We start from the raw sequence: 16,204 nt of genomic DNA on the forward strand, positions 1-16,204 counted from the left end.
ATAAACATAGGGGTGCATATACTTTTTGAATTAGTGTTTTCATTTTCTTTGGGTAAGTATCCACTAGTGGTTATGAATGAAGGTAGTGGGAGATACAGGCTGCCAGTTATGGAATGAATTAATCATAGGAATAAAAGGTGCAGTGCAGAGAATATAGTCACTGGTATTGCAATAGTGCTGTATGGTGACATATGGTGGCTATACTTATGAGAACAGCATAACTATAGTTGTTGAATCACTATTTTGTACACCTGAAACTAATGTGACATTGTGTGTCAACTAAACTCAAATAAAAGAAGCTGAAGTCAATTCTGATAAGTTAAGGTATATATTATAGGCCCCAAAGAAACCAATAAAAAAAGCTCAAAATATCATTAAAAGTTATGAAAGGAATAAAAATATTATAGAGGAAAATATCTACTTAATACAAAAGAAGGCAATGAAAAGAACAGCAATAAAAAAGACATGAGACACATAGAAAACAAAAAGCAAAATGTCAGGTGTAAATCCAACCACACCAGTAATAACTAAGTGTAAATGGCTTAAACAATTCAATCAAAAGGCATACATTTTCAGGTTGGATTAAAAAAAAAAAAAACAAGATCCAACTATACACTGTCTACATAAGAGATACTTTATATTCAAACATGCAAATAGATTGAAAATAAAAGGATGAAAAAGATGTACAATGCAAACAACAATCATAAAAGAGAATGCAGTGACAATACTAATATCAGAAAGTAGATATTAAAACAAAAAATCTTGGAGCACCTGGGTGATTCAGTCAGTTAAGTGTCTGACTCTTGATCTCAGTTCAGGTCACAATCTCACTGTTCATGACATTCAGCTCTGCATTGGGCTCTGTGTGGACAGCATGGAGCCTGCTTGGGATTTTCTCTCTCCCTCTCTCTCTGCCCTTCCCCACTCATGCATGCTTGCTCTCACTCTCTCTTGCTCTCTCTCTCAAAATAAACTTTAAAAAATCAAAAACAAAATCTTACTAGAGTGAAAGACAAACATTTTATGATGATAAAGGGATAATTCATCAAGATGATATAACAGTGATGAACATATAAGCATGTAACAACAGAGCCCAAAATAGATGAAGCAAAAGCTGACCGAAAGGAGAGACAGACAATTTACCAATAACCATTGGGAGATTTCACACCCAACTTTCAATAATGTCTACAACAACAAGGCGGAAGATCAGCAAGGAAATATAAGAGTTAAATAATGGTAAAAATAAATGAGACCTAACAGACATCTACAGAATACTCCAATAGAATACACATTCTTAAGAATACATTGAACATTCTGCAGAATGGATCCTATAATAAGACATAAAATAAGCCTCAATAAATTTGAAGGAGCTTAAATCATTCAAAGTATGTTTTTCAAACACAATGAATAAAATTAGAAATCAGCCTTAGAAATCTTGAGAAATACACAATTGTAGAAATAAATAAAAGTGTTTAAATAATTAAAGTTCAGAAATGAACACTTACATTAATGGGTAGTTGATTTTGAACTGACAAGAAAATTCAATGGGAAAAGTATAGTCTTTTTTTTAACAAATGATGCTGAAAATTTTGGATATATCCATATGCAAAATAGTGAAGTTGGACTCCACACCTTACAGGATGAGCATACACACACACACACACACACACACACACACACACACACACACACGCCAAATTGTTCACAGACCTGAATGTAAGATGTAAAACTTACAAAACTCTTAGAAAATACACCCGTAAATATTCATGTCTTCAGATAAGCAACGGTTTCCTAGTATAGCACATAAAGCACAGGTAACAAAAATAAAAGAGCTAAATTGCAAATTCAGGGTCCATTTTTAACTGCTGAGTTCTTACAGAATGTTGAACTCCATTTCAAGGTCCCTTTAGACTTTGAATACACCATTTTGTGGGTATTCTTTCTTCATCATTAATCATTTTAGGAAAGTTCTTCAAATATCAATGGTGCTCAGTCCCTGTCAATCATTGTTCATGTTCAGTACTACCAATAATACAAATAGAATGCTTTTTAATTAATAACTACAATACCATGGTAATGGAAAATGTTCTTATTTGACTAAATCTGTGAAATCATAACATTCAGTATTGGCTGTATGAGACAGAGAAATACAGAGAGAATAACTTTACAAAACAAACAAACAAACAAACAAACAAACCCTTCAGATATTCCCAGGTCCCAAATAATTTCAAAATCACTGAACAGTAGAAGTTTAAAACCTCCATTAAATTCCTCTTAATCACTGAAAAAGAATATATGAGTAATATGACAAACTGATTACAAAAAGTATTTAAAAGAATAAAGAGTTTTTTGGTAAGTTTCATGATAAAGACATTTTGCAAGTCTTTGTCATATCTTAAACTTCTGTTAGTTCATTAAATAGGATGATTTGTGACTATTATTTCTCACTACTAAAATGCCCAAAACATTTATATGTAACTCTTCTGTGATTGATGGACACTCGTTACCTTGAACTGGACTGCAGGACCTCCTTGGAGGAAACTTTATTTTTGTTGATTTACTGTTTTCCATCATACTCTCTTCCCTTGCAAAATATCTCCTACAAAACCAATATATATATTGGTATATATATTGGTGTTTATATATTATATATTATGTAATATAATATCTGTGAGAGTGTGTATGCACACAAGCTAGTGTTGGCCATCAATTACTATTTGTTGAACAAATGAGTGAATGTCTGATTGAATGAATAAGCAAATACATTCTCCTTTGCCCTGAACCATGCCTTTGACATTTTTATAAAACGATAAAAAGTAAAGGAGGCTTTTTTCTTTAACATAAACTCTACAATCTTATTTCCATCACCATCAGTCAAGTAATGTCCAAGGCATTTGAATTGGCTATCTAAATATATAGAAGTGTTATCATTCAAAGAAACTGGTGCATCCAATTTTCTTAGCTATATTTTTAAAAATGAGCACAAAATGCCAGTAATGTTATAATATGTCCTTAATTTTGATTTGACATTTTAATCGGTTTCCTCTTACATTATTAGGATCCTTCTCAACACAATAAAATAACACTAGATATTACTGCCTAATGCTTTTTATTTTAATATAAAATTGAAGGCTTACACTCTCCATTTTTATTTCATTTAATCACTTAAGTCTAAAACACATTATTTCTTCAACAATTTAAAGTATTAAACCCAGGTTCATAAAACAAACACACACATAATATATCTGAATTTGTTCACCATCTAAAATGTGTCATGTATATATTCAGAGATGGGCACAAAATTTGTTTTTTTATCTCCTTCGTCTCCCAGGAATTATTTCCAGACACATTGTTTTACTTCAGATCTTCATCAACTGTTTTCCTGTTGCAAAGAGCACTGTAGGTATGCGTGCTTCCCAGCAGTATCAGAGACAAGGATATAATTTTGTCTGAGGTGTATAAGACCCCCAGGGCTATACAACTGCATTTCAATAAATATTAACCAATGTCATTGAGAAGGCAATCTTTAAAATGCATCAACAATGTGTGTGTGCATGCGTGCGTTTGTGCGCATGTGCAGAAGCACGTGCATGCATGAGTGTAGAAAGGGCTTGAAAAACAGCTTTGTATATTGGGGTGCTTCTGACACTTACTACATGAATATTGAAACTTTTTTTCCCAGATGCTCAGATATTTTGCCAAAATGTGCTAAAATAAACCAAATCACTTAGAGAATATGAGCTAGCCTAGAGATTAATAAAATCTCCAACTTCACAGGCTTCCACAAATAATGATATGAAAACAACAGATAATTTTAAGCCATCAAATATTTCAATACTTCATTCTGTTTGTTTCTATGACATATTTACCCCATACGAAAGATTTGCTAACAGAGTTGTAATGGCCTTCTGGGACCGGAAGAATAAGGTTTCTGTAGAAAATGTTAAATTAATTTTGATGGTGATACAAAGTTAAGGAAGGGTTGTTAAGGGATGGCTTGCGGCCATGGGGTGGGGTTTTGTTTTGGTATCCTTTTAGAGCCTGCAGGTGTTTGGCACCAGCTAAAATCAGGGCCAGCTGTGATATTTCAGTTCTGATATTTCCCTCCCAATAGTTCTCAGAAGTGATGCTTCAGGGTGATGTCTTACACCTGATGTATTCAACTTGTGTGGTAGAAATGTGAAGACTTTGTTAAACAACATCAGTTTTGCGACACCCTTTGCCCTCTCTTCCCCACCCACAGGTCATGGCATCAAGAAGAAAAAAAAAATTAATCAGACATTCAGTCATTCATCTCTATGTATTTTTTTTAATTGCGCAGTTCAGCAAAGAATACACTAGAATCGTCAAACACACGGTCTTAACCAAAATACAAAAGACGGGATAACACAATCTCTTTTGATTCTCATGGTAGATAATGATGCTTTTAAATGCTCTCAGTGGTGAGATCCATACCTATTTTTGCAAGAATTTGAATAGTTTCTATTAAAAGCTGCATTTTCTTTTAAGTTTGTTTGGGTTGGAAAACCTCAAACCACAATGTATTTCATGCACATGTTCCCAAGGGTATGTTAAATAGGACCATACTGAGGTCATCTAGCAAGTTTTTTAAACTTTTTAAGAATTCCTTTAATGTATTGCACAATCTTGGCCTGATTAAAAAAAGATATTTTAAGAAAGCACTTGGAAAAACGACCATGAAAATCTATATGCAGATAATCTCCATTATACTTCTAGAATACACAGACTTTTCCACGGATAATTTATCACTGAGGGAGAAAAACAATAAAACTACCACTAAAAGGCTTTTGGATCAAAATTTCTCAAAGCTATCAGTAAATCCAGACCAAAACCCCCATAGTATTCTTGATTGACTTAACAGTGGATACTTTAGGATCATTTCGACTAGGCAGTCTGTAGCATATAACCAGAGGATAAAAGGTAGACAACCTTGTCTCTATCCAAGAAAAAAAAAATCATCTGTTCTTTCAGTTGAGTCAAAAAATCAAGTTTTCTTGGAACAGGAGGCCATGATGAAATTATTTAGGTTAGCAGTAGTTTCTACTGTCAAGTAAATTTTTGTTGTCTACCAAGTCTAAACCATAGATGAAATGTACATGGCCCACTATAAGCAGGCCCGCAGAAAATTCTCTCTTGCACTGTGATGCTTCTTTTTCTTTTTTTTGGTTAGACATACCCCCTCTTCACTTCATCAAAGCCTCACTTCCTGCGCCATGTTCCAGGCCTTGTACTTCACCCAAGTCAATTTTCAGTTGAACTAGCAGCTGTGCTGGCACAGCACACACGGAGAGCCAGCCACGGGCGCCAGCGGCACGGTCCCACATCTGAGCACAAGTGGCCGGTTCCATGTACCAAGGGCCAAGAAACTCTACAGCTCATCGGGGGAAAAACAAGGGAGGACACCTTAAACGGAAATGATACTTGTACAGAAAATAAAAAATAAAAGGAATTTCAGCAATCAGAAATGATGAAGGTTGAGAACTTGGCACAGAGTTTGTAGATGCATTTTCTTAAAAGAGTGTTAGAGCTCGGTTTTAAGCTAACGATCCCCTCCCCACAGCCACACTGAGTTTGTTTGTATCCACGAAACAAAGGTAAGTAAAAGAGGGTGTTTCTTTTTTTTTAAACAAAAATATGACCTTAAAGAACACCATCATAACCAGGGATATTACCATCTGCCAATCCCTACTGCCCTTGATAAACACTATCTCTTGTAACACAACAATATAGAGACAAGATCCTATTTCACCACTTTACAGTTGAGTAAACTGAACCCTAGTAAGTTTATAAAGCTGCCCAACAATTTTGAGTCCATGGTCTTAACCATTATGTTGTGCTTACCTCCCCTAGGCTTTCCAGACAAAGGGTTTCCAGCCAGCACTATAGATAGAGCTTGTCAGCCCCACTCAGGGGTGCACAATAGCCACCTGATCATTTGGAAAACCTATACTTTGCAGAGTTAGCCAACTCATTCATTCACTGATCCATGCATCAGCAATATTTAATGTGTATCTGCTATTTAAGTCCATTTTAAATTTATTTTTCAGAACATAAGATAATTACTAAGTTCATGCTTAAATCCCTAGCACTTGGTACATAGTAAGTACAAGAATGGTTTGCCGAATGAACTTTTAAAGCAGTCCTAAAAAACAACTCCATGATTTTGTCACATTTTACATTCCTTCCAAAATTCCAAATTATATGGAATTCTTTAAAAAGAGCCCAGCAATTCCAAGCATAGGGGAAATACAGTGGCCTTACCTCTTGTGCCAAACAATCCTACATACAACTGCCAGAGTCATCTTTGCTAACTTTCAAAATGTAATGGTATGTTGCTCTTTTGCCTTTCTAAAACTCCAAAAAACTTTGAAGTGTACGCTTGGTATTTAAATCGCAAAGAAGAATGAAATTATATATAAAAGAGACCAACTCTATTCTTGCGACTAGGGTACCTTGAGAGTAATCATCACTGTACAGTTAAAAATTTTTGATGTTAGAATTGTAATAGTTACAATCTTCTTTTGGGTGGCTAAGAAGGCAGTTTTCAGAGACCCTTGGGGTAGTAGCACAAGTTGGTGTCCCGGCTCAGGTAATTTCACTCTTCTCCATTTGAAAAATGATTGAAGTCCTAAAAATATGCCGTAGACCAACAATAGAAACTTCATGTGGGTCCAAAAGAGACGAGATACAGAGATTCCAGTAATTAAACTAAACTACAAGGGAAAATTGGGAATGAAAAATCTAATTATCCTAGATTCGGTCCGAACCAGAGCAGACTGCATGGATCAATTTGAAGAGTGGAACCTTGGTTCCTTATTCAACAAAACCTAGAAAATAGGTCACATTAGAATATACCTACTTATTTTTAAAATAACGTTCTTTGGGGTGAATTTACGCCTGATGAAACAGGTGGAGCAACGGAAATGCTGATGATAAAACTCTCAGAAATTATCTCTAGAGAAACATGCCCTCACATTAATTGAATTAAACACCAAGTCCTACACGCCTCAGTACCACTTTTAAGCGGGAAAATAATAGTACAACGCACCCACCCATTCCCCCACAACAATTTAAAGTCAGAGCTTGGCCTCATCCAAAGTCATGAAGTGAGGAAACTGGTCCTCTGGGTCTAGTACATTTCAGGGCATGCATGCTGCTACATCATTGCAAAGAGTCACCAGACAGTGATCCATGATATAGTGAGGACCCTCCACATAAACTCAACACACATCAAGTGGGCCCCCTTATCTCAAATACTTATTGGCCATTGTTTTATTACGGACAAAGCCTTGCCATTTTCACGATCTTGGCAGGAAAATAAACCCAAAGCGGAATTCCTGAATTCATTCACTTTTTTTCCTCCAGTAAATACTGTAACCATTGAATCAAATACATCTCAATTCTCCTTGAAGCAGGTATCCATGTAAAATATAGATACCAAAGGTAAAGAATTAGGTCAGTTTCCAACGAAGTTCTCCTCTCTTAGAAAACATTGTATTCCATTTTCAATAATTCATTTCAAAGAAAAATTTGTTACAATGAAAAGAATTTTTTTAAACCTGTAATTCTGAAGCATTGGAAACTGACAAGATATGTGAATAATCATAGTGAAAGCTTCATAGAAAAATGGAGTTCCTCTACCTTTTGGGATTAATATGTGAATCCAAGAAACAGTAAGTTGCCTGCAGTGATACTGATTAATAAAATCAGAAATTATTTTGATACCATCTAAAAATAATTATTTGAACAATGTTATAGAAAAAAATATTTTTTCAGGTGATCCTTATTCCTGGGCCCAAGAAGAAGCCTATAAGAATTGTACAGATCAAATCTCTATTCAAAAACAATTAATTCTTCACAAATAATGCCCTTTATTAATCAAAACATATAAAAGCCTCTCATTTGCAAAGTTAATGTAACCTGCTTTGTACAGTTTAAGATAGCCATCTGACAAGATATGGACTGTAACTGTGAGAGTTGTCATACTTCCTTCTATAGAGAATGATCTCCAAGTGCCTGATACCAATCTTTCAATTGTCTATATTTCTATTTTTCAGGAAAAACGAATGTCCTGACCTCACAGGCTTTATGTAGAGACTGTTGCAGAAATATGTTAGATCTGATGGACATAAAAGCATGATTATAGACAGCCAGTTCCAAATTGATTCTTTTTACTTCAGACCCACAGTCTAACGTAATAGTCAAAAATCATGTTACATGACTTAAGCTCAAGACCAATGGCTAACAGGTATTTATATGATAAGAAAGAGAGGCAATATGTACTAAAAAACTGCAATGTACTAAAAACTTCAAAAACCAAACCTGGGGTTCTGCAAATACATTCTTCATGTTGTTGATTGGGCCGTATGCAACCCCACTGCCTTCAAAGAGGTATAACCACTTGCTGGTCATTTCTTTTTCAAACCTAGGAACACACCAAAAAAGATGTATTTTTACAAAGAATGTAACACAACATTTTTTCTCATATGGCCCTCTTTTGAAGCAACGAATAACGACAAAAATATGTTTCTTAGACTCTCTTTGCTCCTAGTTTTGAGAATGTTGCCTAACTGAAACAACTCGACTTGCCCTGCAGTGGCAAGAACAGCCACCCAGGTCCCGTTGTTTGAAAATCCACCTTTAGAGATAAAACTCCTCCTACTTCTGTCCCTGTGTGCTTTTTGACAGAGAGCCCATTGGAGAAGAGAGATTATGTGGGGAATGGTTTTAACTGAGTTTCAATTGTTGTGGTTTTGAGCAATTTATAAATATAATGATAATAATAATAATTGCAATTTTGAGCATAATGTCATTGTGCAAAGTATTTTTTAGGTATAAGGCATAATACACCAGTGTAAGGTAGATACTGACATACTAAATTATTCCTCAAAACAAAAAATAAACAAATGTTGCATTAGCGGTGCCTGGGTAACTCAGTCAGTTTAGCATCCAACTCTTGATTTCAGCTCAGGTCATGATCTCATGGTTCGTGGGTTCAAGCCCTGCATCAGGCTCTGCACTGGCAGTGTGGAACCTGCTTGAAATTCTCTCTGCCCCTCCCCTGCTCACACTCCTTCTCTCTCCCTTGTTCTCTCTCTCTCAAAATAAGTAAACATTGTTAAAAATGTAGTTGTTTTAAAAGAAAGCTATATGTTCTACCCCTATTATATTTAAGGTACATCAGGGTTAACAGCCACAACCATTGGCCTAAAAACAACTTTAGGTACTTATTTGCACTGTGATTTACTAATCAGAACAAATCTAGGCATGTGAAGACTGATATATCAGTTTAGCCATTACCTCTCAAATCCAACCAAGTCCTTTACCTCTGTTTGTTTTTTCTATAATTTAAAATTAGTCTCCACAGACCTAAAAGCCTATTTGATTGCCTTTATTTTCTCTATTAGGTCTCAAGAAAAGGGGACCTAATTCATTAATGAGATTCACTGTTTTGTATTTTTTTCTTGTTAAGACAATGAAATAGAACACAATCTTGGATCTTCAAGGCAACTGAACAGTGATAACTTGTAAAAGAGTTTAGAATTACTAATTGTTAAAGTGGCGAACTATTTTTAGTTAAGTAATAATCTAGGTGAAAAGAGATTTTTTTTTTCAACGTTTATTTATTTTTGGGGGAGGGGCAGAGAGAGAGGGAGACACAGAATCGGAAACAGGCTCCAGGCTCTGAGCCATCAGCCCAGAGCCTGACGCGGGGCTCGAACTCACAGACCGCGAGATCGTGACCTGGCTGAAGTCGGACGCTTAACCGACTGCGCCACCCAGGCGCCCCGAAAAGAGATTTTTAAAACGCCTTAGGTAAAATAGATTATTGGGAGCAAGTAGAAGGCACTACTACGGAAAAACAAATGAAAATATAATTGAAATAGTATTCATGGATTTCCATTCAGCAATCTTACACATAGCTAGAATTAACCTTAAATTTGCAGATTCTGTGGGAAATTATATAAGAGAAATGCACTACTTCTTCCACTGTTTAAAACCAGGGTAAAAACAGTATCAATACTTTGAGGACACTTTTCTAATCTTATTATTATGACAAGATTTTATTGTACATTTGAATCGCAGCCAGTAATGTTCACCATCCCTATGTAGTATACAACCAAACACTTCCCTTCTACATACTGAAAAGCATTCTTTCATGGGAACACCACCATGCAGATTAAATGTCTTACAATAATCAATTCTTCACAACCTTATTTTCTTTTCAATGACTGTTAAAATCATCTCCTGACCAAGACTTCCTGAGACATATATATCACCAGAACGATATATGCTGAAAGAATAAAAGAGATACTTTGAACTTGGAGCCTTTTCAATCAAGGTGTCAATTACTTAAATTTTCATAAACGGAGTATTATAATGGTTAAGCTGATAAATTTTCAAGACAAGTGAATTTATCACCACTGGCCTCACCCAAGTGGCCTAAAAGAGCCGCACAGAAAATGCATGTCAATATCCAAACAAACCCATGGCTGCAGACTTGCCAACAGAAAACTCAGGGGAATAGTTGCAGTTTTAGTATTTATATAAGCTTTTCACCACTGGGCAAAAGCAAGGGATTTATTTCATGTTATGGAAAACAATGGATGCACTTTGGAAATGAGACAGGGGAGAGAGGCAGTGTCTGGAGCTGCAGTCGTGACCACTGTTTGTGTATTTGCGTGGGTGTGGGTGTGGAAGTGTTCGTAAATGCCTTAAACTCAATCAGTCAGAGACAGAACATGGCTGCATTCCGCTGCTCCCAGAGGACACATCCATCATTTTCCTCTGAAAATCTATCTCTTGATCTAAATCTGATGTGGAATCCTTTCCTTTATCTATGCAAAAAAGCTGTAAGCGCATGTTTTTATTAACCACAAAAATTCTGCTGAAAAAAAAAAAAGGAAAAGGAAAGAGCTGTTCTAAATCACTTTTCAGGCAGTATAATACTGAAGGTAAGACAGGAAAGTGTCCCTAGATCCAGTGGAGTGAGCCTCAAAACTAGAGCCTCCTCTGGGACGTTACTTGGAAACTCATTAAACAAACCAGACTTAATTGTGAACTTATTAAATCAATCCACATATTACATTTTAGATTTTTGCTGAATTCACTTGATGTCAGAATGAGTATTGTTAACCAGATCGCATCACTTAGGTAGATGAAACATGAAGACGGACTTGAGTTTAAATTTCTTTGCATCAAGATTTCACTTAAAAAACAAAAGCTCTTCTCTTTAGAGAATGGTGTAACGTTGCAGCCAAATGCAAGACCAGAGAGAAACTAAGAGGCATGGGCCATGAAGGTGGAGTTGGAAATAATTCTAACGTTAATGATTACTAAATACTGGTTATTAAATTGTTTGGTCTATATCTTGTAGCTTTTATCCTCACAAGCTTACTGTAAGGTAAATATTATTCTCATATGATCAGTAGGAAAATCAGGTTTGGAGAAATAAACCTGCTCAAATTCATACAGCTTTAGCCCCCCAACCTTTTTTTGAGGTATGACTGACCAATAAAAATTGTACACATTTAGCTTGTACAACATGGTTTTTTAAAGAGTGAAATGTGGTGCAGTGATTTAATATACATATACATCATGAAATGATTATTGCAGGCAAATTAATTTACACATCCTTCACCTCATGGTTACCATTTATGTGGGTGAGGGGGGGAGTGAGAACATTTAAAATCTACTTAAGAACAATTTAAGTATAAAATATGGTATTAAAACCTATAATAACCATGTTATGCATTCAATTCTCAGAACTTACTCATCTTATAACTGAAAGCTTGTACCCTTTGACCAGTATTTCCCCACTTTCCCCACACCCTAGTCCTGGGCAACCACCATTCTACACTCTGGTTCTAGGAGTTTGACTTTTTAGATTCCACACATAAGTGAGATCAATGCACTGTTTGTATTTCTGCATCTGGCTTATTTCATTTAGCACGAAGATGCTTTTTCACTTCAAGCTCTATCTCCTTACATTAATACTCATTCATTCCTGATGTTTTTAGTAATAGTGTGTTTTGTGTCAGTCATGGGGATTACAACAATAAAAACGCCCCTGTATTCAAAGATCATAAAGGAGACCTAAAGGAGAACACAGCTAAAGAAATTGATGAATTGCAATGCAAGATGCTAAGGCAAAAAAATGAGTGGACAACCTGAGTTAAAGTACCAAAAAAGGAGACCTGAACGGGGCCTGGTGAGTCAGGAAGGAATTAAAAAACCAGGTGACATTTGAGCCAGCTGTTGAAGGATGAGTTAGCATTTTCCATGGGGAAGATGGAAAGAAGGGTCTTCCAGACAGAGAGAACAATATGAACAAAGACCCATCCTGGAAAGAATCTAAAGTCTCCTGTGCCCTGAGTGGCAAAAGATGAAAAATGGGAAAAGAAGGTTAGAACTGGAGTGCAAGGCATCTTGTCTGCTATGCTAAGGATATTGGATTTCCACCGGCAACGAGGAATCCAGAGAGGTCTTTCAGCGGGGGACTGACATAATCAGCATTAACACATTAACACAGAGAATGGAGAGATACAGATGAGACCAGAGGCAAGAAAACTTGAAAGGAGGTAATGTACTCTCTCTCCGATGCATCTTAAATCTTCCCCTCTATCAATATCTTCCATATTATTGTCAATAATAAACAATTTTCATTGGAAAAAAAACGTTTTCTTGGCGCTCTTACCCCTTTTGTTCCTCTTATTTATCCATTTCCAGTCTGTCATGGCTGCATAAGCCTCAGAAATCTGATTTGTTCACCAACACTTCTTCTTACCCAGACTCCAAGAGTCTTCAGTTACCACTTGTCAGAGCCAATAGTCTTTTCATAGTCCTCATCCTACCTGCTCTCCGCGCAGCATTTGATGCTTTTGACCAGCCTATTTTTACATCCTATAGTACTATACTTATTGGATTTTTAAGACCTCTTTGGCCATTTCAGTTTCTTCTTTTTTTTTTTTAAATTTTTTTTCTTAATGTTTTTATTTATTTTTGAGACAGAGAGAGACAGAGCATGAGCAGGGAAGGGACAGAGAGAGAGGGAGACACAGAATCGGAAGCAGGCTCCAGGCTCTGAGCCATCAGCACAGAGCCCGATGTGGGGCTCGAACTCACAGACTGTGAGATCATGACCTGAGCCGAAGTCGAGCGCTCAACCGACTGAGCCACCCAGGCGCCCCTCAGTTTCTTCTTTAAATTCTTTTACCTTTTTCTTCCAGTCCCAATATTCTTTGTTCTTTTTCACCTATCTAAGTAATCCTGTCGTCTCCATGGAGATGGTACCCAAATCTGTATTTCTAGCCCTGACCTTTCCCCCATCTCCTCTTCCTAGTTGCCATAGGATATTTCCACTCAGATGCACTACCATTCCCATAAACACAACAGCCCATGGATGACTACCACTTCTGTTGCACCCATAAACCTTGTATTTCTCCCTTTCCTGAATTCACACTTTTGGCTAACTCAGGAACTCGTTTTTTTCGTCATCTCTTGTAATTGACACATAACGGGCCTGCAGAATCAACATTTCAATAGTTAAGTTTTACTTATCTAGTCTGACACTTGGACTGTGGCAATAGTAGACTAAAAACTTATTGCCTCCAATTTTCCTCCTTTTACTAAAGTGAATTTGAGATGTCTCAAATCTGTCCAATTGTCTCTTTTCCCAGGATGACTATCTTCTCTCACACTAGAGAAACAGACTATCTCTTCACTGCTAGATCCCCAAAACTGAGAACACAGTTGGCACCCAATATTTGCTAAATGAATGAGTATACGACTAATTGGTCAGAATACGAGGGTCTTAGTCACATTAGCTTGAATAAGTGGGGTAGATTACTTTCTTCCAAAACCTTGCTGACAGTAGGTATATTTAAATACTGAGGTTTGGAGAAGGAAGACAATCTGAGGGTCTTAGGTTTAAATGCAGTATCACAATATCTCCTCTTTTCCTTCTTCCTTCACACTGCTCTTTAAATTCTTCACAGAAATATGTCTTATTGAAAATAAATTTCAAGTTCCCAACAACTAACTTACAAACAGATGCTTAAAACATAATGTTTTGATTTAGGGACTGACTATGTTATCCAGAAAATCATAAGATCTCAGGAATTAAAAAGACCTTAAAAACTATCTATTGTTTTCTATGGCTCTATAAAATCATCCTATTTTGCACATTGTACATATTTCTATTAATAGCACACTGTCAGTCCAGTTACTGAAAGTATTCAAACACAGGAAGTGTGCACAATAGAAAAGGCATGAGATGCGGATAGATATTGAGTTACAGCCCCAGCACCACCTACCTATATGACCTTAATAAAAATATCAGTTAATAACATTCACAATTTTTCAAATCAAATCAATTCTCACAACGATCCTGTGAGAAAGGTATCATCATGGTCATTTTAAAGGTTTAAACCTTTAAATAAACCACAGTTTAGAGAGTTTAAGTAACCTTTTTAAGTCGTATCAAATTAAGTAGCCAAGCTGGAAGTCTATCCTGGGTCCAAAGCCCACGTGTTAACCACAACTTTCTACTGTTTGACTCAAGGTAGCAAAGTCCAGGAGAGCAGACCAGACAAAGTTCTGTGAGTCATGTGCAGCCAAAGACCAGTCCCAGAGAAGGCTTCAAAAGGAGTACTTGAAGCCTAGCATCTTGGTGTTACTCTTAACTGAGAGCCTTTTATCTACCAGGCACCATAAGAAATACTTTGCATATATTATTTCTAGTCATCATAATCCTGGGAGGTGAGTTTTATGATTCTGATGACTGAGTAAATTAAGGCATAGAGAAGTCAAGTAGGGAGGTATATGTAAGAGAAGGCTCAAATCTATCCATGGGTGGGATTTTGAACTCGTCTTTCTCTATGTTTGCTCAGTAGGGTCGACCTGCTAGAAGTCAACATCAACCCAACCAAGCTCAGCGTGCAGTGGCACCCTTAGGCCACTGGCATATCAAAGTTGGGGGACAGAAGCAAGTTAACTCTGTACTGGATGAGGTGCTTGGTCTCCAACAATTCCCAATTTCTTTCCCACTGACCATTGATCAATGCTATGGTCCCATAATGTCTCATAATATTGACCACCATATTCCAATCTGATCTTTTCAAGAATCCTATGAGAAAGGACAAGTTATCATTATTTTGAAGATGAAAAACTTGAAGCATAATTGGGAGTCATACTCAATCTTTATATTCTTGGCTCAGAGCTCATCTCACTATGCACTGCTGCCATTTATGAAAGATAATAAATAAACAAATCAATAAATGAAATGTATTTCCTAACCTCCCTTAGCTTTGTGATGGTAGGTAAGTGGTTTAACTTTTCTGAGTTCTAATTTTCTCATCTGCTATAAGAAAATTATAGTTGCAAATTGCTTAACATGGCACATAGCACATAGTAAGTACCCAATAACTGGTATTCCACTTAGTAGTCATGTCACTTATACTAAAAATAAACACGATAATAAAATATGCCTAAACTGCAATCCAAGGAATGCATTTTAACAATTTATACAGCAGATCCTATTTACTGCTGATCATCTCTCAGATATTTATGGCTGTAAAAATATAAGCATATATATGTCAAATCATTCATTATGCTGTACACCTAAAACTAATACAGTATTATATGTCAATTACACTTGACCTTTCAACAATATCAGCTTGAATTGCGTGGGTCCACTTACACACAGACTTTTTTCAATAAATACAATACAGTACTGTAAATGTATTTTCTTTTTTATGATTTTCTTAATAACATTTTCTTTTCTCCAGCTTACTTTATTGTAAGAATACAGTTTATAATACATATAACATGCAAAATGAGTTAATCACCTGTTCATGTTATTAGTAAGGCTTCTAGTCAACAGTAGCCTACCACTAGTTAAATTCATAGACACTCAAAAGTTATAAAGAGATTTTTCAACTAACTGCGTGGGAGTCTGGCACCCCTAACCCCTTCATTGTTCAAGGGTCAACTGTGTACCTCAATCAAAAAATATTATTTATTTATTTTAGAGAGAGAGCAGATGAGAGGGGCAGAGGGAGGGAAAGAGAATCCTTAAGCAGGCTCCATGATCAGCACAGAGCCCAATGTAGGGCTCAGGACCCTGGAATCGTGATCTGACCCAAAACCAAGAGTCAAATGCTCAATCTCCCGAGCCTCCCAG

General features: G+C 36.3%; 1 protein-coding gene across 3 annotated transcripts in view; it reads right to left on the minus strand.

The window, feature by feature from the left end:
* The window catches only part of SUGCT (succinyl-CoA:glutarate-CoA transferase), a 760,453-nt gene that overhangs the window by 370,479 nt on the left and 373,770 nt on the right, over window positions 1-16,204 (minus strand). For all 3 annotated transcript variants that reach the window (XM_045053214.1, XM_011280299.4, XM_045053213.1), the window contains one exon: window positions 8,344-8,446. In XM_045053214.1, coding sequence (XP_044909149.1) covers window positions 8,344-8,446 — 103 coding nt within the window. The remainder of the gene's footprint in view (window positions 1-8,343; window positions 8,447-16,204) is intronic.

Source organism: Felis catus, chromosome A2 (assembly GCF_018350175.1).
Source record: "Felis catus isolate Fca126 chromosome A2, F.catus_Fca126_mat1.0, whole genome shotgun sequence".
NCBI lineage: Eukaryota > Metazoa > Chordata > Mammalia > Carnivora > Felidae > Felis > Felis catus.